Source organism: Ambystoma mexicanum, chromosome 6p (genome assembly GCF_040938575.1).
Source record: "Ambystoma mexicanum isolate Mex_15411 chromosome 6p, UKY_AmexF1_1, whole genome shotgun sequence".
NCBI lineage: Eukaryota > Metazoa > Chordata > Amphibia > Caudata > Ambystomatidae > Ambystoma > Ambystoma mexicanum.
The window spans coordinates 1,252,386,152-1,252,413,341 of NC_090935.1; the positions used below are offsets into that span (position 1 = coordinate 1,252,386,152).

General features: G+C 46.6%; 1 protein-coding gene across 5 annotated transcripts in view; it reads right to left on the bottom strand.

The window, feature by feature from the left end:
* VPS13A (vacuolar protein sorting 13 homolog A) overlaps nt 1-27,190 on the bottom strand; it is a 2,994,934-nt gene that overhangs the window by 703,999 nt on the left and 2,263,745 nt on the right. For all 5 annotated transcript variants that reach the window (XR_011280366.1, XR_011280367.1, XM_069625905.1 and 2 more), the window contains one exon: nt 15,713-15,794. Coding sequence is in view for 3 of the 5 variants with exons in the window: in XM_069625905.1 (XP_069482006.1) it covers nt 15,713-15,794 (82 nt within the window). In the remaining 2 variants the exon portion in view is untranslated. The remainder of the gene's footprint in view (nt 1-15,712; nt 15,795-27,190) is intronic.

A 27,190-nucleotide genomic window follows, 5' to 3' on the forward strand; every position in this document is an offset into this window, starting at 1 on the left:
AAGCAGGGCTGATGCCAAGTCAGACAACCTCTTTTCCTCGTTCTGAAACTCCTCAGGATGTCGAGCAAGGCCCATGGGTTCAAACCCAAGGAATTGGGTTGTCATCCTCATCAAAAATGTCATGAAAAGGGGACATAAAATGCCTAGTCGATTTTGGAATTAATCTACTTGGAGGATCCTCGACTGTCTTTATTGGTTTAATTTGTGACATTGATGGCACAGATGGATCATCAAATAACGTATCTGCTGATGATGCTGTCGAAAGTCGGATGGAGAGTTTCACGGGTCTCTGAGTCTTAGGCACATGAGGTGGTTGGTGAGATGAGTCTGTGCCGGCCTTATCGGGCACAGTGAGCTTGGAGGTCTTCTACCCAGAGGAAGAGTGAACTAAAAGACCTGTGTTCTTAAAAATCTGCATCTAAACTCTTCCCACAATCTCTGCCGATACAGTTTCAGTCGGGAATCGCACCTGTCTCTATGGGGATGAGTCAGTTGATTAATACTTTCTCCTTCTCTTCCTCATTTTCAATGGGAGATGGTATTTGAGTGGGATCTCTTAGTGTTTTTCAACAGTAGATTTTTCTTCTCTGGTAATTTACTGGCCATAGAGCTCTTATCATCGGGTCAGATCTTCATTGGTGTCGTACTTGGAGACTTCGAAGACTAGCTATCTATGGCCAATGTGAACGCTCTCTTCTTTAAGGCTTTTGGTGTCATAACCTGAAACGAGTCGCAATCTGCCACAACGTGGTTGGTACCGAGACACCACAAACTCTGTGAGGATCGGTGAGTGACATTTTTGTGCCGCAATCACACCACTTTTTGAAACCGGAAGGTTTCAGAATAGACAGGATGACAAAGTGTACTAATATTTGATCAAATTTTTAAGGAAGTAACTGCGTCAGAGCATTTCTCTAAGGCAAAGTTCCTGTGTATTTCGCTAGGCATGCGGAAAAAAGGAACTGAGGTCACACTGCACCGAACATGCTATTTGTACCCGCATCAACATCACGCCCAGCCACTAAGACGACAACTTGACAGCTACCGATCCCCGTGCGCATGACCCCGCTGCTGAGAAAGGTTTCAGAGAGCTGCAAAGCAGCAGAATCAATATCGAAGATGAAGAATCTCTGGAAGGATACAATCCAGTAGAAAGCGCCTTTTTAGTTGTATAAACACGTATTAATCACAGTTGTTTATCCCAACAACATCCTGCCAACAATAAAACAAACAATCGTGAAAATAAATTTCGTATCATGTTTTTGACAGTCCTTCACAATACCACCCATCATTTGAAAGCCACCTGCTCCCTTCTCTCAAAATAGTTAACACAATGGAGCCAACAAAAAAGAGCTAGATTACCTCAAGCAGGCTGTCAACCTATGTCGCAACTTTAAAAAGACAAAAACCATATCATATCTGCCTACCCTAGCTTACAACAAAATCAAATGAAGGGACCATTCCAAAGACTGAAAAGACTTGCATCCCTAACTCTGAAATGCTCTGTGAATACAACTATGACAGTCCCCTCAACCGCGTACACGACTCAATTAGATCTTCTCTGTTGAACAAAGGACTAAAGGTCTTAGAAATTCCACGGTTCCATGTGTTTTTACCAACTACTTACATTTGTAATTTCAGTCATGCTTTTTTTGAGCGACCAGAATTCGACCAATTGTTTTTTATTATGGGGTTACCCCCACATTGTCCCCCACTTCCCCTCTCAATATGCTCCACCCTCTACTTCCGGACCCCTACATACAAATATGAATACACGTTAATAGAAACTGGTTGAATTCTGGTTGCACAAAAAGCTGCATGACCAAATCGATGAATTTTAAAAATTAGTTGGTAAAACTATGTGATATGACATTCCAGGCCACGTTCACCTCTGCTCAGAGCCTGTGTAGCACATCTTCCTATGAAACAGCGTTAATATATAAGAATTGAAGAAAAAAAAAATATTAAGAAAGCCAGAAAGGTGAAGCACTTTGTCAAAATGTCAATTCAAACAAATGATATGATATGGCATTTATAACGCTCCTATACACAAGTGCTTCACTTGACGTATTTGATGTATTTTGAATGTAGGAAGCTGCAGCAACAAATCCTTGCTATATTTGTCATTTACTTTGGAGCAGTATTTATTTAGCTTTTGCTTATTTTTGGACATAGTTTTTAGGGTGTTAGGAAATACACTGTTCAATCAGTTGAGCCCGCAGGCAGAACCAAAACCTACCCCATGGTAATTTGGGAGGTCTTTTCCATGGCTATAAAAAAGGAAGCAAGTGGTGGACTCCTTGGTGCAAATTTTTGTGTCCCCTGAAGCGTAAATGAGAGGCTAGAGACAGGCGTAACAAAGTTACACCTGTGTCAACGCCTCCATTCACGCTGCAGGGGATTTTCATTGTTATTAAATGCAGAAGGGGGTGGTCGGAACAAGAGTTATGTTTCTGTGTCCCGTTTGCCCTCCACCTTCAAAAAGAGATTGGTTTTACGCAGCATGAGATTTTCATGCTGGCATAACACCAATGATTTCCTGTGGAAACAGCCTGCTTTTTGCACCAGGAAAAAGCAGCTAGTTTCCATAGGAAATCATTGTAAAGGCTGCTTGCTACGCATACATGGCAGCAAGCATTTACTCTATTTGCACTGTGGTGTGCAAATAGAGACGTGTAAAGACACTGCTGCCATCTCTTTAGACTTCTCATTTTCACACAAGTGCAAATGACAGAAATTGCCCGGAAGGGACCTGTTACCTAACTGTTAACATAAGCCCTGCCCTCTGGGCAATTTACAAAATTAAATAAAATTAGCTGCCTTAAGCTTAGGGTCCTAAAGGACACTTTCCACCTCACACATAAATGATTTATCAGTGAAGCAATGACTCGTTTGTGCTGGAAACACAAACACCTGTTACCCACAAATCAGGAGAAAAGCGTTTAGATTCTCACACATTGTTAGAATCGTACGTATTTGATCTGCATTCAAGCGAACATTGCCCAAAACAACTTTGTATAGTTTTACCGAAGATTGCAAGACTACATGTTTTGAGCCTAAGTAGGGAGGTGCCAGAGTTTGAATTTGAGCCAAAAGAAATGGTTTGATTATAACAAATAGGTAGTAGTTTCAATGATTTGTTCAGTTCTTTCCTGTAGATGTGGTATTTTAAAGGCCTGGTGGGTTATGGCTTCCCTCAGGCTGCACAAGACTGGACAGGGCCTACGCAGGCATTAGGCATCATTCGGTTGGAACAAGAGGTACCAGAGTTGTCATTTTAGGCTGATTGCTACATAAACTGTAACCATGTTCCATGCCTAAACAAGACAAGCATTGGCAATGCCAATAGTTTGGGGTTTAGATATCAAATTTGATTGATTTCCCCTCTGTAGCACAAACCTCTCCCCTCTTAAGAGCAACCCTCCACTCATTAACAGTTCATCATGCACCTGGGTAATTGACTGCCCAAACCACCTCTGCAGTGGGCCAATCTTTCCTACTCTTTTGGCCACCTGCACGGATGCACTGGCTTCATGCACTGTTGTATCATGAATTTGTCTTTGACTTACTCACCTTGGATCCTCTTGTCAGGTAGCCAGGTAAAGGCCATTGCTTTTGTATCCTGCCCCTGGGGACAGAGAAGCGAGGGATGATCACCTGGATGGAGGGTCATTGGGGATTGGGAGTGGGGTATCTCCAGGCGAGACATGGTATCCCCCCTTTTCCTATTGAAGACCAACCTAATCCTCCCTCAGCCTTTAGAGGATATTGTACAACATCTCCCCTGACTTTCCCGCACTTTACATATGACAGTACTGGGACGAAGAAGAGGCAACTAGGAGTAATCAACACCAGCTCCTTTCACCATTCTATTACTGGGACGAGAAAGATGCCTGGAAAGTACGGTGAAAGTCAGGCATGTCTCTTTAACTATGGTCAGACAAGTTCAATTGGGAGTTTCCACCTGCAACTTGTTAAGTGGTTGCAGGTGTGCAAAAGGAGAGCAGCGGGGCAGCAATCAAAAGGCCTGTGTGAGGGCTGAGTGAAGGCTGTTGCTTTCAGATGCAGGTGTGAACAATCTGAAGCAGAGGAGGTGTGGTACCCGTGAGGGCTTTGGCAGACTGTGTAAACTGTCGGGAGCAGAGCGTCCCAGGAATGAGGACTCTTGGACGTGTGAATCCTACCCCGTGAGTGGCCAAGAAGCTCATACTCTTTGTGGCCGAGGTCAAGTAGCAGAAGCACTGAAGTGTGAAAAGGGGCAGTTTGGAGCCCCAGTGGGAAGCCAGAAGCAGCAGCAGTTTGCATCGAGGTTCGCCGTGCTACCCAGCCACTTCAAAGAGGCTGGTGAGTTTCTCAGAGCCCCAAAACCCCAGACCAATATGCACGTGAACACTGAAAAGTAATGCTGCAGTATGGTTAAAGTGATTCCCATTATTTGAACTAACCCGCAAGCTGAAACTAAGTGACAGACCATTGGGCAAGCGTTTACTATACACAGCAATTTAAAGGCAAGTTGCGTGTGAGGATTTCAGAACTGGGAGACCTAGTCTTTGTATGCGCTGCCAAATGAAAGTGGTATTTAGCGAATTGAAGGGAACGAGAGAAACAATCATTATAAAAGATGTTTTTTGAATACTGAACGGAATGAAAATCCATAGCAAAGCTAAATTACGCGCATTAAATACCGAGTTGAGTGAAACTTTGTGGGCAAAGCTGTTCACTGATGAAAGTCAAATGGGAAAGTACCCATTGGAAAATAACCTGCAGGAAGAGGAACAAGTGTGAAAGAGTGCGACAAGAGAGGTGGGAAATTGATAAGACCACCACAAAGTGAACTATATAAATGTAAACAGTGTGGCAAGGCCAAAGACTGGTATAAAGCATGCAACCCCTTTATGGCAAAGCCAAGACACTGAGAAGGAGAAGCCAAGAGACAGTGAAGCTGCACATACTGTGGGGACTGAAGAGCCTAGGGTTCCTGGTTGCGCAACCTGTGATGGGTGGACTGTGCGGTCTGACAACTGCGCCTAGACCAGGCAACCCTAAAATGTGAGAACCAAAGACATTGTGAAATACACCAAGAAGGAACACTTTGAACTGTTGATACAATCAAGAGGAAAGGTCAAGTTGACCTGGAGTTGTGTTGCACTTGTATAAATTGCTATTTTGAAGTCTTGGGGAAGGGAACCCTGAGACTCGAGGAATTGCACATGCTGTCTTGAGGACGGAGCCTCAAGAACCTTTTCTTTGTTAACTGTGTTGCCCTGAACTTGGGGAAGGGAACCCTGAGGATCGTGTGAAACTGCATTGTTTTGAACTTTGAGCAAGGTAATCTTGAGACTTTTTCTTGGAACCTTCTTGAAGTTGGGGAAGGGGAGCTGAAAAGAAAGCGAAAAGACGGAAGAAGCTCAGAAATTTGTTTTAATCACTATTTCTTTGATTACTGATGTCCCTACACGTTGTTTAGCTTTAGTTATGAGGGCAAGAATAGGTTTTAGACATAGAAAGACTTTTAAGTTGAACGCTTTGACTCAGACTTTCCTTAGTTTCGTTCAGGTAGGGAAATCCCACCTTAGCATAGGGCAAGTTAGGCCTTCCTGGCATTTGATTTAATAAATAATTTCTGTTTGAACTTTGAATCTGTTGTCTCTGTCTTACTTCATGATGCCTTCACATAACTCACAGTGAATACATGGCCTGTATTTCCTTCACTCTGTGTTTAAGATGCCACGCTAGCCGGAAATCTCAAAAAGCAATTGACACATCAGTGATCTTGCTTGGTAAGAGCTGTTTCACTGAGAACAGAGGTGCCTGTAACCTTCATAATGTGTCTGAATTGGGTTGGATTGTGACAGAGTAATGCTTATGATTAGTCCTCAGTTAAAATAATGCTTCTTATATGAATTGCCTACATTTCTCTATGGCCAATACACATTATTGAGTCTCCTAGCATGAATGGCATGCAAAAGCCCTGTGGGTAGGAGTGCACCATACCAGAGAAGACTCACTCTTAAACCACGATGTCCGTGTGCTGACATATGCACTGCAGAGTGTGCGTGCCCATTTGACCACAACCCCTCCCTCAAATTCTTTACTTCAGCTCTAACAAAATGTCTGTGAAAAGGGACATGATCTGTGTTCAGACAGAGTGCAAGGTAGCGGGGACACACCTCACTTACTGTACCATGTTCTCTCTCATACTTCCTTGCTTCTCTTTCCTTAACCCCGCTCTCGAATTATCCCCTCAGCAATTCAAAGCCCATGACACACCAGCAATAAACAAATGAATACAGAAATCAACCTAATTATGGCCCATGATTTTATAACAGATGCCGTACAGAACAATTTTAAGTATCTCACATTACATAGGAATGCAAGATATTCCTCTGTGATAGCCCCACGGGTCACAGTAGTACTCAACTCGCATTCATTTGGATGGCATCACTTGCTTTAGGTTGATATTCATCCTTCTAGCAAGTCCCATGCATTCCAGAGGCTACATGGTAAAAACCTTTTACCCCGCCTCCACCCGACAAATGGGTGTATTTGCATTGCCATCACTTGGCCTGTCCTCGAAAAAAAAAAACTTTCAGCCCAACAGCTTGAGGATTACGGTTCAGCTCACTGTTTATTTCACTGTCAATTGTAAAGGGTACTTAAGATTTGTAATAAAGCTCAAAACGGCGTTGCCTGCCAGGGAATACAAGTTAGTTTAATTCATGAATAAACACTGTCCTTCAAACTTTTGCAATAGAGCTCATTCTGGCCAGTCCATGGGCTTCCACCACAGATCGATATCTTGGTCCAATAAACAACTGCTCAGTAGTCATGCTACACAGTCCAAGGGGCCGCAAATCTCAAGCCTACCGTCCCCCATGTAAATGGCATCTGCCCACTTATTTCCTCCTGCTTCTGTCATTAACCAGTAGGAGGGTGTAGAGTGATTGCCTAGAGTTTTGCAAGGCTGTAAACATTGGCTGTGTTCACTGGACATTTTGAAGGTTTCCTTCTCCTTTGTGGAGCCTCAAAAATAGATATCTAATAATACGACAGAGGCTGATGGACAGGTGGAGTAGTTGTGTTTTGATGAGTATTCTATTGAATTCTGGAATAAATATGAAAGATACTTCTAATGAACGAGTAAACTTATGTAGTACACATTATCTTCTGTGGAATCATTTTGAAAATTCCACACGGAAAACAGTCTTTGCAAAATATTTTTTTGAAGTTTTCCTGTTTTCGTCTTTCTCTCAAAGTGTAAATTAAGGAAACTTTGTATTCAGTTATCAATTAGGGGATTTGCATTCATTATACCAATTCACAAGCGCAAATTTAATTGATTTATAACGAAAAGGTTGTCCTAGTTTCAAACTCTTTTCAACTTTCCCTTGGCAAGCATCGAGAAACACTTGGCATTCACAGTGGATTTCAGCCATTTCATTATGTTCAAAGCATGTGCAAACTTTTTCACAGCTGAAATATATGTTGGTAGATTTACAGATAGCACACAGTGGGGAAAAACTCAGGTGCAGTCAAGGCGCTGTTAGTGTAACATGCATCAGAAAGGCGGTGATAGCATATCCTTCATCAGAGTCTAAACGTGAGTATGCTGAGACTATCGCACAATAGTTGATGACATGATGAATTCCTGTTTGTGTCACTCTAAATATGTTGACAGTTGAACAGAAACAAGAAGGAACACATGCACTAGTCGCATTGTAGAGAGAGGATATAACAGTGTATTTAATAACGCCCCACTCGGTCCTTCCCTTTTAAATTGCAGGCAATAATGTCTTCCTTTTTAATGGGGACTCCTTGGCTCATTCACGCATGTGCTTGTAAGCAAGAGCATGGTTGGTGGGTTTCTATCTTTTCCTCTTTTTCGCAGAAACATGACAGCAACCTCCCTACGAAACCACCGGCTACAGATAAAAGGCTGTGCTGGTGTACATTTCCTGCATCATTGTAGGGACGTCATTAATTTAGTATGAACTAAGATGCGCATGGTAACGGCGACGCAGGCAGAATATAGCCAGCTTGGGCACAGAGCCATGCAGGTGACACCCGATTTAGTTTTAGATTACGCTCGCAAATCGAAACGCAATTCTAATCATTACTCGCACCAGAGTAATCGGCAGAGGAACAGAAAGTAACAGTGACTTCCACGCTCAAATTACTTCCACACAGCATGTCTGCCCGTTACCAGCAACTGCTGTGTTCTAGCTAACACATATATACATATTAGTTGTCACGTCAATAACCTCTCCAGGACACCGAGTAGCTCTTTCTTCCTTTAATGTCCAACTCCAACTGACTCGAACCACGCCTCCCCACCCTCCAAGTTCCACCAGCTGCATTCTACATTCCCTTACACAACAACCCCCCTTCCTTATCATTTAAGTTCATAAACCATATGCCCATTAAGTCCACATCTGCATTTTCTCAATCAGGCGTGAAGGCTTGCGGATTGTTCTCTGGGGCCGACCATGTACAGATGTTCCATGAGATTCCGGATCCTGTAACCACAACGGCAAGGAAGGTCCAGAGCTTCCAGGGATGTTAAAACACATCTCTTCCTTTTCATCTTCATCCTGTGATACTTCATATGCTTCATCCTGAAACATCCTTCTAAAGAACGAGGCATTCCTGATTATCTCACTGTCATCCCCCACAGCTGTAATCATGGGTCCTTTGACCGCTTTGACAACTAGGGGCACAGGCTTGTATCTTGGATCCACATTCCTTTGTTGTCTCTGTTGGACCAGCACTGCCTCACCCAGTTACAACTCGTGTTCTTTGGCCCTTATTATTCGATCCGTCCATTCCTTAAATCTCTTCCTCTTCTCGCTTTCTCTTTCTCTAATCTCTTCGTCTTCAACAGGGGTATAGTCCTCAAGTTGTGGAAGCCTGGTTCTTGGCTTATACTCTATAATCAGTTCCACAGGAGAATGCCCCGTTGCTTCGTGTGGCGTGTTGCGATAACTTCTCAGCATTTGTGAGATTGCTTGTGGCATGGACATAAGATCTGTAACAGCCTTCTGTCGGGTTTGTTTGATTGTGGCCATGAACCTTTCTACCAAGCCGTTAGCTTGGGGCCATAAAGGAATAATCCTCTGATGTCTGAAACCCAAGTGTACTGCAAACCTTCTGAATTATTATCCCTGGAAAGGCGGGCCGTTATCAGTCTTGATTATGTTGGCAACACCCCACTCACTGAACAACTCATCCAATACTATTAACACAGGATGAAAGGCCGTGGATGCTACGTGTTTTCAGAGTGGGAACCGTGAGTATTAATCGATTGCTACCAACAAATGGCCTACTTCCTCCAAAGTCCATAAAAATCAATAGCAACTCGCTGCCAGGGTCCATCAGGCATTGGCACTATTTGAAGTGGGCACAGAGTCTTGCTGGATGCAGTCACTTGACAAGCTAAACAATGTTGCAAAGCATCTCCACGATCATATCCATGTGCGGAAACCACACCTGATTCCTTAATATCTTCTTCGTGTTTGCAATTCCCTCATGCCCCTCATGTGCTATAATCACATTTCCCCTGAGCAACATCCCTTCATCATTTGTGGACAACTCATTTTGTACTCTTGCTAACCTCTGCAAGTCTCTTCTATTCACTTCGTCCTCTCCAAATTGTTCTGTGTCCAGACATTTCCACTTGTTAGCTTTGGTGAGCTGAATGGCTGCCTGAATTGTGGGATCATATCTACTCTTTTCTAGAAACATCTCTTTTGTGATGGCGTGGGGAAGGGCATTGAGGGACAAGTATGCTATGTATGCTTCTGCCTCCTTCTGCATCTCATTCTCAGGTGTCCCCCTCAGGATGTCACGATAAATAATCTGCAGGGTTGGCCTCCTTCCCAGGCTTATGGAGAATAGTATAATCATATTCCTGCAAATCTATAACCCACTTGTCTATGCGTGGAGGCATTTTGACTTTAGGATTTCCAAATAGTGATAGAAGAGCTTGATGATCTGTGATAAGAACAAATGGCTTACTGATGACAAAGTGATTAAACTTCTCACACGCCCAGACTGCGGCAAGGCTTTCTCGCTCAGCTTGTGTATATGCTTGTTCAATGGTATTTAAGGCTCTACGTATGCCACAATGTGTCTTTCAGACCCCTTCTTGGGTCTGTCTGAGCCAAAATGGCACCCAGTCCAACCGGACTAGCATCCACCATAACTTCAGTATCCCACATTGGGTCAAAGAATGCAAGTTGACGATCACTGGTCAGTTCAATCCTGATAATTTCAAAGGCAGTCTGGCAGCTCTCATCCCAAGTGAATGCGACATCCTTTTTAAGCAATTGCCTGAGTGGATCAGTTAACATCGCATAATTAGGGAGATAGCGATCACAATAGCCTCTCATTCCTAAGAAAGACTGTAGATCTGTTACATTTTGCAGGGTCTTTAGATTCAAGACGGCATTAACTTTGAGTCCGCTTTGATCCCCTTTTCAGTAAATGTGACCAAAAAACCGTAGGCTGTGTTTATTGATTTTAAACTTTGGGCCATTTAAAGTTAGACCATTGTCCTGCAGAATGTTGCAAACCTGCCTCAGTGCCTCATCATGTTGATCTTGTGTAACACCAAATATTAGAATGTCCTATCTGTAATTGAAGGTGCTTATGAGGGGTGCAATGAGTCTCCTTATCGTTTCTTGGAATATTCCTGCCGCTGAAGAAATGCCAAAATGAAGGTGCTTGTACTGAAAAAAACCCTCATGAGTGGTAAAAGTAGTGATAGGCCTGGACACAGGATCGATTACTAATTGATGATAACCTTGATTTAGGTCTAGTTTTGAAAATCTGGTAGCTTGGTTAAGCCGAACGATCATATCTTCAATACCGTGCCCAGGATGTCTCTCTCTTTGTATCGCAGTGTTAGGAATTCACATGTCCACAAAAACACGAAGACGACCATCCGCCTTGGTCACCACCACTAAAGGAGACACCCATGGTGTGGACAGTCAACCCTCCTGACGAAGAAATCCTATCCGTCTGGAATGTTGTGGTACAGGACAAAGAGAAGGATCAATGTGTCAATGTGTGTGATCAATGACATTGCCTTTCAGTTTACCAACTCCTTGGAATAGCTTCAGAAATGTGTCATTTAGCCCCTCGATGTCTAGGTCATTCTTGAAATCCTTGTATTATTTCTGATTGATCATATTTGATATCAATACGTTGTAATTTAGTGGGAGTCTTACAGCTGAGGAGGCACCTTCCCACTGCCGGGCTGCTTATGACATGCATGTTGACGGACAAACAGTGACCTTTGTGAATTAAGTCACATCGAAATTGATCGTTGGAGGTTAAGGGTTGTGCTGCACCCCACTGAAATATCTGAGCCCTTGACGGTTGTAGAGGATACATACTCGCTATGCCTTCATATGCTTTCTCACTCACCACATTCACTGTGGCTCCTGTGTCAATCAGTAATTGTATGCGTTGTTCACCTATATGTACTGTTACTTTTATGGCAACCCTGTCATGGGATGTGTCATAAATCAGTCTAACATATTCCCTGCTATATCTGTCATACTCTTGATACTGGTCTGCATGTTCCTCCTCAATTAGTGGATTTTCATAAGGATCTCCCAATTGTGTTTCCCTCTTTTTACATTGACTTTGGTATGAATGTAAACTTTGATCATGTTCTTGACTGGCATGCTTATTTGTTTCCATGTGCATGTTCTCCATGCCCTGCTGAATCCCGGATGTGCTTGATGTTGTTCTAGTAGCATTAGGCCGCATAATGTCTTTGTCTTGGCATGACTTTGTGCTGGAAGCCTTTGGCATTTCATATCTTTTATTCAGCAAAGTCTGTTTGTTGGAACTGTATGCAGGTAACAGAGGCACTCTTTCCCTGCACATTACTTGAAAGTGATTCTCTTGGCTACACTGCATACACATCTGACCAACGGCTGGGCACTGGCCTTTATGTGGGAACTCAAATCCACATCGATAGCATTGTCTCTCTGGTGGGTTTCTACGTCTGTCATTCCACCATTCGTGGCGAGGCGATATACTTGAATATCACGTTTGTCCTTGCATGCTCGGTCTGGGGGCAGCAATGGTATCTAATTATTTAATATTTTCAATATTTGCTGCCTGAGTATGAACTCTCTCGTATACTCTTGATAGTTCTAGTACATCCTTTAGAGGGAGAGGCTTCTTTAGGAGATTCTTCCAGAATTGTGACGATATGCATCCTTCAATAACTCTCAATCTTATCGCCTCATTATCACTAAACTTTACAAATTCACAACATGTTGCAATCGTAGCACAAACTGCGGCATTTGTTTCATGTAGGGCTTGCATGCATTGATTAAATGTACAGAGTTCATAATCTCTATTTGGTGGAATGATTAATCGTCCACTGATGGCAGTGACTAGAAATTGGAATGTTGCTTCCTCTTTGGTCGGAATGGTCTTGATGACACTTTTCATCTCCTTTCCCACCAGATTAATGAACATATCTACGCTATTTGGGGCCTTTTGATTTCCCACAGCCCTTATAAACTCTTCAATTCAAATTTGTCTACCCATTCTTGCCAACGCTGTCCCTGATCATATTGTGGCTCAAGGCTGAATGGATTTGGACGGCGTAAGTAACTGACTATATACCGTGGATATAGACGTTCCAGATATGTTTTGGGTAGGGTTTATATCTCCACTTGCATTGTCAAAGGACATTTTTGCTTGTTCTCGGGATGTGAATGTTTCACTGCCTTGAACGTGGTATTTTGAATATGACTATTTGCTCAAATATTGTTTCAGAATTGGTTATTCTGTTGTGATGTCTTATTGGTTTTATTGTGCAGGTGCAGTGGTTCGACTACTTTTTATGTATAGTCTTTATGCCTTTATCTGTTACGTTGTTGTTTTTGCTTCTTTCTCTACTTATATCTTCAATGTGTGCAGTCTTTATTGACTTTGTTGACTTTAACGCCTCTGTTTTGTGCTGGTACGGTTTATTGCCCATGGGTATGAATCAAAGAAAACATTGCGTTAAAAGAGTATCAACGTGCTTTCATTCTTGTTAATTATGCGTGCTGTTGCACTTCGTTGTTGTTTCTTGGCTTTAATGTTAATGTGCACCCAAATATTACTATGTTTGTAGCGTTTGACTGACTGAGCTGTGTTTGTTATATTTATATCACAACAATGTCATATATCCAATTTCTGATTTTGTTCATTTCGTAACATTCATGATGCAGCATTTGTACTTGTGGCGTTGTTATGGCAACCTTTGTGGTTTTTCTTTTTTGAAACAAATATGGTTGCACGTTTTCAGGTCCTTTCCTCTAAATTTCAGTATGCAGTGACTTTATCAGCGGTTTGGAATCCGGACCTCGCGCCTAAGTAGGTAGTGCAGCCTTTAATCTTTTAAAAAATGCTTTTCTTATACGGCAGCTTATTGCCTTTTGTTTATGATTGTATACACAGCAACATAAGTTATGTTAATTACAAATACTGCAGACCATCTTTTTAAGATTTTGAATATTCACGTGAGACAGCTGAGCTGCGTGTCTTACCGTCTCTACGATTTCTGCTTTCCTCTCTTTGCAGCCTTTACACGTTGTCGTCGCGTCCTCCATGCCTCTCCTTTTCTCTTTTCATGCGTCCCTCTCCCAACGTCCTCCTCATGTCACTTGCTCTCAGTTTGGTCGTTATTTCCTCTGTCGCGTCAGCCACATCCACAGGCTGTGCCTTCTCCAGCCCCCTCCGCAAGCTGCCAATATCTCTGGATCTACTTCAGCTGGTATTGTGGGCCAGGTCATCTGTCTCCTCATCGCCAAATGTTGTGTTCTAGCTAACACATATATACATATTAGTTGTGACATCAATAACCACTCCAGGAACTGAGTAGCTCTTTCTTCCTCTAATGTCTAACTCAAACTGACTCGACTTGTGCCTCCCCACCTTCCAAGTTCCACCACCTGCATTCTACATTCCCTTACACCACAACAGCAACCACGAGGCACAGCAGTCTGAGGCATGAAGTTTAAGCATACGTGATGTGTGCGAGGCGCAAGCTGTAAAAAACTACACATCCCAGGTTCTCACGTAGTGTTTGAAAAACATAGCCTGTATTAGTCACTGCTATTAAACATGACCGTTAGGGAGAATTCTCATTTCATGGCTAATTTCCCTCACCTAGTGAGTCCCACAGCAACTTTGCTGGACTTCTGGAGTTTATTTTCTTCACTTGGTAAGACTGTGAGCTTTTCCCCCACTCTTACCTGTGTTTTGCTATGTGTTTCTACCTGTTTCTTTGTGATTGTGGGCTCTGGAGTATACCACTTCAGTAGCCCCCTTCTTTGTGTGTGTCACCCAGCACCATCTCTGCAGTGGCACAGGGTTGTCGTTCAGACTCCCCCGACTCCATTTCTGAGGCGACTACCGCCCCCCAGAAAAAGGTAAAGTTACCATTAACTTTAGTCAATCTACCACATATCCAGTACACCCCATTTCCATGGAGTACTGGAAAGGGTTCATCGTATCCCTTTTTATATGTACCCCCTAGAGCATTGTTTTGCTCTTTTAACATTTAGACTTGGCTGGTGGCAGTGGTATCTACCCTAACTTTTCTACCGCGATTATATTAGATAAACGTGGTATTCGAACATAAACCCGCTTGACCAAATCGTCTTTATTTTGGCTGCGGTTGGGTTTATTCGCCATTTCTTTTTGTTAAAGTCCTTCTTGTGTTTTACTTTGCGCGGCAAACTAGGTTCGCCTTCTTTGTTCACTGTCTTTTGGCGGGCTTCTGCTCAGAAGCCCTCCTCAAGGCGCCTGGGTGTCTAGGTGGGCTGAATGTGAGGGAGGGGTGTAGTCACCCCCTACACAGGGTATCCTAGGAAACCCAAGTCACACTTTGTCATGATTGGCCAGGCTAGCTGTCCGGGCTGGACAACCCCCCTGCTGGGAGATTGACAGCCAGGCTGTGTGAATGAGGTTTTTTCGCATAAAAGGCAAGTCTCTTGGGCTAGAAGTCAGAGAGTCGCCACTGGAACTACAAGGAACCGAAGAGAAGTGGAGGGAACGACGGCTGCTGCAACTACCCCGTCCCGGTGAGGCCCTGATGCAGTCCTGAGCTATCTTCCCTTCAACGACTTAGAGAAGATCCAGTCCGCAGTCTTCTTCCCTTGAGCTTGGTGGGGATAATCAGCTCATCTTCCACAGCCAGAGGATCCTCTTCCTTGGTCGAAATCGCTGCACACTGCTGTAGTGTAGAGCACCTTTAGCAATCTGTCAACTAGATGAATTGTTGGGGATAATTCAGATGGCTAACAGGACCCTAGATTCCCCAAAATTGGAGCCACACTTTTAGCATTAAGAAAAATATCTGTTCACTCAAACAGTGTTTTGCAGTCTAATATCTCGGTTTTCAGTTTAGGATAACCAATGTTTAAATATAAAAACAGACTGTTAAGTTATACTTTAAATCTATACTTTTTTGCATGTTTAGAATGGAAAAGACGTCTGGTGCATTGGAAAAAACACCACTTTGGTATTCATTCTGTAATTAACTGTTGGCTGACCACAAGAGTTTTACATTTTCTCACATAAGACAGACAGCTTTAGAAGTAATGACAGTGATGTGTTGTAATTTACAAAAAAAACATTTATGGACGTCAGATCGGAACAGAGTTTCGAAAAATCATATAACATTACGAAAACAAACCTGAATCCATTGTGACTGACTTGGGAGGTTTGGTAGGATAAAACACAAAGGGGAATATGGCTCCCGGAATTTGGTTTTGAATCTGGCAAGATAATGAGAATGAGAAGACAATATAATGAATATGCATTGTTTGATCAAAAGCTATACATTCAAATCTTGGAAAACGTATATCACAGAATGATATCTGTATTTTTTTTTTTACTTTTATTTTTGTTGGCAGAGGCATATAGCATACACATACATCCGAGTAGCCAGAAAATGTGATACAAATATAAATGAATACAGTGGTATACAGAAGCAATGACACAACAGCAGGTGGGGAATGAGGCATCACGGAGCATCAAATGCTGCAGCACTTAACAGACGACTGGGAGGAATTGTCCACAAGGAGGGCACGCCTAAACTGTTAAGGTAGCTGTTGAAGGCGGACCATATATTTTTGGGGCGGGAGCGAGCTGGGATCATACTGAGGAACTCTTCTTCACAGTTTCGGGACCACGTGGGTAAGTTTAACCATTTCTGGAATGTGGGGGGGGGGGTAGCACTTCCAGTTCTGTAAAACACATTCCTTAGCAACCATACAGCTCACATTCAGGAATTCAGCCATACTCTTAGCCCCCTCAGTCTGCCACACTCCAAACAGAACCCCCATCGGGTCGGGGTCAACAACAGCGTCACTGATTTCGGATAGTCTTTTCAGGATCTTGTCCCAGAATGCGGCCAGCCTCAGGCAGTTCCAGAACATGTGCAAATGGCCTGCACCCAACGCGCCACAGCGAGAAAAGAACCGTGGGTCGGAACGCCCAAACCCGGAAATTCTGTGCGGGGTGTAATACAGCCTTTTCAACAATTTGTACTGTATGGTGCGATAGCGGAAGTTTAGGGAGACTATTAGTGTGAGAGCACATCTTTTCCCACAAATGGTCAGTGAGCTCCAACTCCAGCTCGGACGCCCAGTCGCCCCGGGCCTTGTAGGGCTGTGGTGGGGCAGCAATTAGGAGAAATTTGTACAGTGAAGAGACCACCCCACGGGCGCCACCCGATTTGGCGATGTAGGCAATCCCAGTGGAGTCGGGGGTTCATTGGGGAAGTCCGGCCAAGCACTTCGGAAGGCAGCCCGGAGTCTATAAAATTGCAGGAGTTCCAGTGGTGAACCCGAGTGACCCGGCCTCCACGTCTGCAGTGTCATGAACTGCCGGTCTGGGTAGAAATCAGTTAGGGCAAGGTACCCCAGGGTCTCCCACTGTCGCACCAGGGCTTTGTCATATGTGGGTTCCAGCCTGGGAAATCGCCAGGCGGGGAGCCACTTGTAATATGGGTGTTGTTCAGCACATGTCGCGAATATCCGGCCCCAGGCTTGCACAGTGGTTTGGACCGGGTCAATGGTCGAGTCCGGCTCATATTGCCGGTGTAATATTAATGACATTACGTTGGTGCCAGCTGCCGCCAGAGTTTCCAGCTTGACATTGGGGCGAGGAGGGGGCCCAGGGTACCAGCAAGAAGCGAACAGTGCCTGTGCTGTGATCCAGTACCGCAGCATATCAGGGGCGGTGAACATCGTAGGGTAGTGTCATATCAGACCATTTTTTACACACAGCTCCAGAATGCCATAGGAACTGAGCGCACAGCTTGTGTAAATTTGTAAAGTATTTCTTTCTGGGCCAGATAGGTATGTTACTCAATATGTACAGCAGCTTGGGGAGCAATATCTTTACAAGTGAGAGTCTCCCAGCTAGTGATCGTGGAATGGAGCGCCAACGCGCCATCTTGGCTTTGGCTTGCTCTGCCGCAGCCAGGTGTCTGTTAGCAATGTATCTTTGGTCAGGGACACCTGGGCCCTCATTACAAGTCAGGCGTTAAGGGTTTAACGGCGCCGTCAACCCTTAATGCCTGATTCACACTTTAACGCCTGCTTTTTGCAGGCGTTAAAGTCCAAAGCGCTAAGCGACCTTTGTGCTAATTACGGCACCGTAATTTACGGTGCCGTAATTAGCGCCTTCCCTATCCCCATTATGCCCTATGGGGCAAACATGGGAATGGGGAAGGGCAAATGGTGAATGGGGAATTACCGCCCCACTCACCTTGGAATGGGGCGGAATCCGGCATGGACCATGGTGCTAATAGCACCATGGTCCACCGCCTGACTTGTAATGAGGGCCCTGGACTCCTACGTATTTAATCCCGTTAGGGGACCAGCGGAGCGGGTACTCAGTGGCGGGATGTATGGTGGAGCTAGTGAGAGGGAAGAGCTCGGATTTGGTGTAATTTATAGTGAAACCAGAGTATGTGCCTATGCGGGTGATGTCGCATAGGATTGGGTCAAGATGAACAGCGGGGTCTCTAATAAACAATAACACGTCATCCGCATAGAGTGAGATAATTTCAGGAGTATCCTGCAGCCGTATCCCCCTACGTGAGTGGCGCTCTCTGACATGGTCTGCCATTGGCTCAATTGCCAGGGCAAATAGGATCGGGGAGAACGGGCAACCCTGTCGGGTGCCTCTAAAGAGAGGGAACAGACCAGATGTTTGGGAGTTGACTCGGACCCTGGCTACTGGTGAGGTGTATAATAACTTGATATATGCAATCATGTTGGGCCCTATGCCCATAGTTTCCAATACTAGCCACATAAACTTCCAGGACACCATGTCGAATGCCTTCTGGGCATCCAGTGTGACCGCAACTGCACTCGCACCCTGGTCAATTCGCGACATGACATTAAGCAGCCTTCTAATGTTATGGGACGTGGATCTCCCGGGCACGAAGCCTGACTGGTCATCATGAACCATATACGACATGACCGGGAGGAAGCATTTGGCGATTACCTTGGCAAAGATTTTAGTGTCCAAATTCATTAGCGAGAGGGGCCGGTATGATCAGCACTCAACGCTAGGCTTACCGGGCTTGAGTAGGACAGTGTTGACGGCCTCGCGTAGTGTTGGGGGAAGGGATCCTAGCCGAAGTGACTCGTTCCATACTTCAAGCAATTTGGGGGCCAATATAGCTACATGCTCCTGGTAAAATTCTGCCGTTAGCCCGGTGGGGCCCGGCGCCTTTCCTTTAGGGAAACTGGATATGGCCTCAACTATTTCATCTAGTATGATTAGGGAGTCTAGTTGGTCTCTTGTTGCGGGGGAGACACAGGTAGTAGGTATCTGCTCGAGGAGGTCCCGCATTTGGGAACCGCTGTGCTCCGGCGGTTGAGAATATAGTTCCGAGTAGAAGCCTGTAAAGACCTCCGGGATCTGCTGGTCGGACCACTGTACTGCCCCCTGACTATCCTTGACGCAAGTAATTTGGGTTTGGCACCACTCACCCCTCGCCAAAGCGGCGAGTGTTTTGCCGGGTCTATCACCCTTGCCGTATTTCCGCGCAGATTGTGGACGGCTGAAGTATTGGACTTCCCTAGTGGTTTGTTCATTGAAAAATCAGAGCTCTTTGCTAATTTGGGAGGGAGTAGCAGGGTCAACCGATGCCGGGTGAGCTCGCTCCAGTTCACGTAGTTTGGTTTCGGAGCGGGTAAGGGCTGCTCTTATAGTGTTGAGGACTCCCGCCTCCCTAGAAATGGACATTCCCCTGATAAAGGCTTTGAAAGCATCCCAACTGACTCCCAGGGTGGTGGACTGCGGCGTATTGTGCTCAAAATAGGACTGGATATCAGAAAGGATGTCTGCCTTTAATACAATATCCTGCAGAGCGGAAGACTTGAATCGCCATGTGTTGATGGTAGGGACAGGTATTCCCAATTCCAGGGATATCAAGATCGGTGAATGATCCGACAAGGTGCGCACAAGTATTTGTGTTTCCACCACTCCGCCCAGCATAGCACTAGATAGTAGAAACATGTCAATTCTGGAGGAGCTATCGTGTACTGAAGAGTAGTGAGTGTACTCACGTATTTGTGGATGCAGCGCCCTCCATGCATAGTGAATATCGAGTGTTGTGCTGTGTGCCAGGAGTCTGCGTGCCGCACCAGCCAAGGGTCTGGGGGCGGTGCCAGTCCTGTCCAGTATTGTGTCCAATATGAAGTTCATATCCGCCCCAAATGATCTGCACTCCCACATAGCCCAGCAATATGGATACCACCACGTCAAAAAAGTCAGGGGAATCAACATTAGGGCCATAGGTATTCACCAACAGAAAATCTCTGTTAGCTATTGCGCAGTGCAATACAATGCATCTCCCCTCCGGATCTATATAGCTCTTGTGGAGAACAAACTTAAGTGATTTATGAATCATTGTCAACACCCCTCTCGCACGTGTGGAATATAAGGTGGAATATCTGTGGGGTCCCCATGATGGCGCCATACACTTGGCCAGAGAGCCCGTGGAGTGTGTCTCCTGCAGGAGCAATATTTTGCAACCATATCTGTTAGCGTAGGTCATGATTTTACAAGCCTTGGTATAGTTGCTCAAGCCCTGTATGTTCCAGGACATCACTGTTGTAGGCATTCTAATAATCTAGGGAACATCCCACCACTGTTGTCGTAGAGTACATTCAAGGCGGGAACCCCCCCTACTGGGGCTCCCCGATGTCCTGTGGTCTGCCAATCTGCCTCTGCCTTTTTTAATAACATTACCCAAACCAACCCCACCCCCCTCCCACACCACCCCATCCCATCCCATCCCATCCTGACGGGCAGTTTAACCCCCCCAACCCCCTCCTGTCAAAACCAAAACAGCCCATGGAACAGGGGACAACAGGCGGGTCCCAACATGGGTCCGCTTCTCCGATGGCCCAACCGGGGCCAATACCCAACATCAAATTAACAAGACTGAACATTGTAATCGCAGTGGGGTGCGCCGTTGCCGTGTGGTGGACACTTAGGCAAATGTAAATGGCATGAAGTTACCAGCGGTACCTTAAACAGTCATACACAGATTGATCACACCCGATGCACATGACCGAGAGGGAAAAAGGAGGGCTGATCAAAAGGCGGGACACCCCGCGCGATGAGAGTCAATATTCAGGCCTGTGGGTACAAGTGATTCAGCCACCAGCGGAAGAGTTAGTCAGTAATGGCAGGTAGGTAAAGCATGGCGGAGGACCACCTGTCGCCACTGGCGGTGAGCTTGTCAAATGTGATCATCTCAGGTGTTAAATGCGTACATATAGGTGAGCCAATAAGGTTACATTGCTATCAGCACATGAAAGAACAAACAATAGTGGGCAGATTACTGAGACACGAGGTCGTTAGGGCCTAGTCGTCGAGTGGGACTCAAGGTCATCACACTTCGCCTTCACCATTTTCATGTCGCGAGCCAGGGTAGCCATCGTATCCTGCAAAGTGTGCAGTTGATCTTCATTCGCCCCGATTCTGTTTTCCGCCTCGGTAATCCTAGCTCCTGCCTGATCAACTCGAGATTTAAGGGAAGCGACATTGGCATTAATATTGTCCAGTTTTTCGTGGAACGAGGCAACATTTTTGGCCATTGACTCCATCATAGCAGTTAGGTCGGGGCAAGTGCTCCAGAGGAAGGCTCGGGTTCGGGGTCTTCCTGGGTGGAAGCCGCAGCTCCCTGGTCTACACGTGAGGTAGCCTTCACAAACTTGTCCATGGCGCCCACCTTGTTGGTCCTTCTAGATCTGTTGGACATTGCAAGCGTAATGAGGGGTGACCCAGCAGGTCAAGCCCAAACCAAAGTGAGGAGCAGGGGTGAAGCGCCAAGTTTTACTGTCCAGTAGTCACAGGCCGCTGAGGTGAAGGAGAAGTACGGCTGCGGTATTGGGTCGATTGGGTCAGGTATACGTGCAGTCCTCCAGCATTAGGGACATCAGGGGGGAAGAGGGTCCCACTGTCGTGTTGCCAGAGTGTAGTTAGGGGCAATGGAGGATGTAGAGTGACTGATGGTTCAGCAATAATGAGTTTGAAGAGATATGCTGAAGTGAGCACCAGAGCTAATTGCCCAGAACGCAGACGTAATCACCTGTCCCGCAACCAGAGTCGGGCCTGTGCTATTGCCAGGGTCTGGGGCCAAGCACAGGAGGGCTGCCTGCAGGGGGAGCGGAGTGTTGCCCTCCGGGGGATGTCGGTGGCCGCTAAACTGGGGTGCGGCTGCAGGCAGTCTTCAGGATGAATAGGTGTTCTCAGTAGAGGGGGGCCGCAGCACACGAGCACCCAGGAATCAGGTGCACTACGGACCAGTCCAGTCCAGGTAATAGGGCGGCCGGGGGCCCCCGCGGCACTCGGAAGGCGCTTGCGCGCTGATGGCAGCGTAGCAAAAATAACTGGTGGAGCGTCCAGTCCCCCCAGAAACTCCTCACCTGCTCCGCGGGTGCAGCCCACGGCCCGCGGGGTGATCCGTCAGGTCATGTGTCCATTGGTGTCTGCCCGCGGGCCGTCAGGCAGGCATGGCCGCGGAGTGCGTTGGGCCCCTCTCGGGAGTTGTCAGGTGTCACGCAGCCGACCGGGCCAAGTCGGGCGGGGGAGATCACAGAGCGGAGAGGTGGGCCGGCCACAGGCGTCAGCAGGCACAGCCCCGGTGCCTGGCGAGGCACGGTCTGCCGGCCGGATCACTGCAGCATTCGGCGGGGAGGAGGAGGGAATATAGCCGGCACAGCACGCCCGCAGGGGACTGGCGTCCGGGAGCGACAGGCACAGACCAGGCAGGCCCACGTCAAAGGGCGCGGCCTCCCGCAGATGGAGTCCCCAGCCGGGCCTCCGTCAGTGATGGGGCCAGCCCACACCACAAGGCCCCAGTCCTCAAAGCAGCGTAGCGGTTCTCACAGAGGGCGATCCTTCCCGAAACTCGGACCATACAGGCAGCTCAAATTGGGGAATATTCTGAGCGAGTTTCAGGCAACGGGAGAAGCTCAGACCGCCGATGTGGCAAGATTCAGGTCCACCCGCCACAGAACTCAGCAGTTAGGCAGCCATTTTCAGGCTGCTCAACAGAGCCCCCCTGACATCTGTACTACTAATCAAAGCAGGGATAACAAATTGTTTGATGCTGATGGTACCTTTTAATGAGCCAACATTAGTAATATACGTATATTATACAATGGCAATAGCCGTCCTATAGTTAAGGTGAGTCGGACTCCCATAGAAACCCCTTAAAATTCTATTGTTTTTAACTTTTGATTCGAGTAACGGATTTGACCAAAATATCAAACGTGATTAGGGGCTCACGCTCCGACTGCAAGGTTTTGTAAAGATACGATAAAAAATAAGAACGTTATTAAGAAGACAAACAAAATATTTTTTCCAACAATGCGGGTGTCTTCGCATTCATTTTTCCGCTGGATGGATTTGGACCAGGTCCGAAACAACTTGGGCACAAAGCGTTGACTCGCTATCCATGCGTGGTTTGGGGTTATTCCGTGCAGTAGTTATTAAAATATTTGATGGAGAAAAGGGTGCCCCCTTCTCAAAAATAGATAGCTATATCCTAGGGGAAGTACCCAAAACTGGGTGTTTTTAGAAATTAAACCGCCTCCGTCTTGTTTTTCTCTTGATGCAAGAGATATTCGAGGTTATAGCCAAGGATATAGGAACATGAAACACTGGAAAAAAGCTATTTGAAGGTCAAAAAAATGCAAATGCCAACAGGCTAGATGTGGGTGGGGGGTAGCTAGAAGGCACCAAGTGAAACATGGTAATTGGCGGGGGTCTAGGGACTGAGTTTGCAACACAAAGGTCTCAGAAACAGAGTGTTGTGGGGGGAAAAGGAGAGGAGAGATGAGGAGGCCATCTGGGGAGTGGGGGAGCTGGCACAGATGCGGGGGCACTTGGTGAGGGCCTGGGGGGCAGCAAAGCAATTCTTAACGGTCCTTTCTCTGATATTCAAGGCTATAATGGACTACGGATAGCCGCGAGTAAGAGTAGTTCCGTGCCTGCTGCTATACATTTTGGGGTGTCTGTGTTTTATTTCTTTTTAAAAGATATTTTTATAGGTAAAGTGATGTTGGGGTGAAAAATCATTGGCCATGGCCATGCCATGGTCAGTAACACAGTAGGTATTTGGGAGTCGTATCTATTTTGGCTTTGTGTTTTCAGACTTTCTCACACGTGTGGAGAAAAAATGAAAACAATTGTTTAAAAAAAAAAAGGGATACAAAAAGGAGCCACGATATTCTAGTTTTACATGCCCCATCCACTGTATTTTAGCCTGTATATTCTCACCCATGCTATATCCTGTGTAATTGTACCCATTAAATGTATCCCCACCTAGTTTATCATCATGTATAATCTGCTTTCTTTAATTTCATCTACCTTACATAACTACATGAACAGTCCTTTACTTTATTGATCTTTTAACTTCCATTGCATTACTAATGTCTCTTTCGTCATTCATATTCTATACTCAGACCTTTTAAAAAAAGAAAATGTTAGACGCAGCTAAACAAAAAGGAGCGATTTGTGTATTGAGGATCGCACCTAGCAACAGCATCGAATGGGGTGTTTACCTGTGGCTATCCCAAACTTGTCCCACACCATGGGTTGTTACCCATGGCTAAACCCTGCAGTCGCGGCTAGTAAGCACCACTGGCGCTTTGTGAAGCTGCGGCTAAAAAAAGGTATTAAAACAAAAATATACATGTGTGTGGGTAGTCTTCTTGGAAAGTTTTTTTAAAAATGTATTGAGTGTAGTATTTGTGAACAGTTATTGCAACATTTTTAATCATTTTTATTCCTTAATAATACATATAAGTGTACATACATTAGAAAGGTAAATATACATGCAAACAAAGTGTGTTAAAAACAGGCTTATTTGGGGGATGTGGTTGCGGGTTTTCTTTTTGTTTTAGTTTGAACACGAAACATCCTCTTACTTAGCCCAATTATCTGGATTCTTACTGTCCATGATTTGTCTTAAATTTTCAATGTCCTTTTTCATTGATTGTACTTCTTTTAGGTAATTAATTAATGGTAGTTTTAATTCTTTTAATGAATTTGTGATTAGTTGTGTGGATAGTTATTGTGGTGCTTCTCGTTTAATTCTTCGTGATACTTGAATGACAATCGGTTCGAAAATATTTGAAATATTTTTCAACTATTGAACATATAATACACTTTACGAATATTTGTGTTGGTTGCATAGACATTTAAAAGTAGTTACATGGGGCGTGGCTTGGAAGCCATGGCGGACGGACTGGCTCTGTGAGAGCTCCCGGCTGTGGCCACGCATCCAGCAACAATGCCCCAGTGTTGACGGAACCTACCCAGTAAGAAGCGCATCCTGATGCGGAAATGTTCGGGAGCATAACAACCACTTTCCGAGGTCCATCGTCGAGGGGTGCCCGAGGTCTGGAGGAGCCCGCTGCGGAGCGGGAAACGGCGCCGGCCCCCATCCTCAAAATGGCGGTCTTCTCTGAGCAAAGTCTGTAAGACACGGACGGACGACCTCAAAGATCCTACGAGTCTGCAGGGACACTGTAACCCACATTCCGAAAAGCAGCTGAGATCTGACAAATTAATCCACAGCGGCTGAGCCGACCGAGCAACGCAGCCGGAGAGTCTAGCTACGACAACTACCGGACCATGGTGCCCTCCCGCGTGGACCTCCGTCCCACTGAGCCAAGGAAGATCCGAGCTGTCGAAGCGGGCCTGACGGCGGACGGTGGCAGATTCCCCGCGCGACCCCCACTCTGCGCTGTTTGCTCTTCTGGGCTCGGCAGAGGGGCTTGGCGGCTGGTACCCCTGACGCGGCCCAACCCCAACAATCACAGTGAACTGCGGAGGCAGGGGTGCATGGTCCTGAGCAGCCCGCCCTCTCCAGGTCACTCGCCCCGTACCCGGGGATTCATATTCATACATGCAACAGCAGAGCCAGCGGGGGCTCTCACCTAAGCGCCCACCCCCCCTCACCGAGCATAAAAAGTCAGCGGGGGGAGCGGCGAGGGGCCCTACAACACAAGGGTGCAGTCCCCGCCGGACGAGAGGAGTGGAGAGTTCGCCAGAGCCCGTCCGAGACCCAGGAACAACGTGACTCCTCCGGACATCCAGAGCTCCGAGGTGGGCCGGATCCCTCCTCCTCCACGCCACAGCCCTCGAACCAGCCGGCGTGGGAACGCTGCTCCTCACCCCCAGGCAAAGAATCCTCACGCCCCAAGCGAGCAGCCAGCCCCGGAACCTTAGCAGCCAGCCCAAGTGCTGAGCGGCGGCTGCCGGCAGCTCTCCCCTCATAAGCCCACGCAGAGATAGAAGCACCAGCCCATAGCCTTGACGGAAGGTAAGGCGGCACCTTCCACACCGGGGCGGACATGCAACCTAACCTCTGGCGGTGGAACGTAGCCCTGATAAGGACAATAAGGGTACTATTGTCAGCAATATAGACCTGGGGGGGCCCTGGCAAGGACCCACGGAGGCGGCATAACTTTGCACTAACTGTGGACTCCCACACCACCCGCGGGAAAACGAGGAGCACGGTTGGGCGGGAAATAGACCGGACGTACCCCCCAAGATAAGCAAAGCACTCCCACCCGCACATGAGAGCGGAGGGTCCGACCAACTCAGCAAGAGGCACTACCCCACGGGGTCCACATCCTGCGGACCCGCATAGACCCGTCTCCAGAGGTGGCACTGGTGGTCGGGTCCCCAAAAGTGTGTCAGTAAACGAGAACTCCGGGGGGGGGGGGGGCGCACCCAGCCCGCGGGTGACCCCAGTTTGTCCGCCCCGCGGCCGGCACCTCACAAGGCGGCGAATAATGACCTAAGACGCAAAAACAAGCCCACTGGCGTCCCACCGGGCCAGAGCCCCGACCGTGCGCCATAATGTCTAGGAACCCTAAGCCAGCAAAACAGACAGACATTGCAGCCCTACACACCACACCAATGGCTGAGAAAGTAAAAAAAGGGGAGTGCAATGAAGGCGCCATAGCAGGCTCTGCCCCGGAGGTATCCCCGGAGCCGACGGCGCAAGCAGTCACCAAAGCCGACCTGCAAGACCTCCTCACAGCAATCACTAAAGAACACCAAAGGGCGACGGACAAACTCAAAATCAAAATCTCAACCCTGGACAAGAGAGTGGGGGAAATCGAGGCTAGAACCGAAGAGATAGAAACCACTATCTACGAGCAAAACTAACTTCGAAATTGGGGCAGACACGGACAGGATTGCAGCTCTAGAGGCCAGATGTGATGCCCTCGAAGCCAAGCAGGAGGACGCAGAAAATAGATTGAGGCGCAACAACATCCGCCTGAGGGGGATCCCTACCTCGGTCGCCGACGGCGAACTGGACCAATACGTAAAAGACCTGTTCCGCTTCATCATAACTCTGCCAGACGAGGCCCCCCTAGAGCTCGACAGGGTGCATAGAACCCGGGCGAGGCAAAATTCCGCCTCCCACCAGACGTCCTGGCCCGTGTGCACTTCTTCCGAGTCAAAGAGGAGATCATGCGGGAGGCCAGAAGCGCAGCCCGAATTTTCTTCAGAGATGCTGCAATATCACTGTACCAGGATTTGGCGACAATAACTCTGGCAAAAAGGAAAGCCCTCAAGCCAATGGCAGAATGGCTCTGCGAGAAGAAAATAGCAT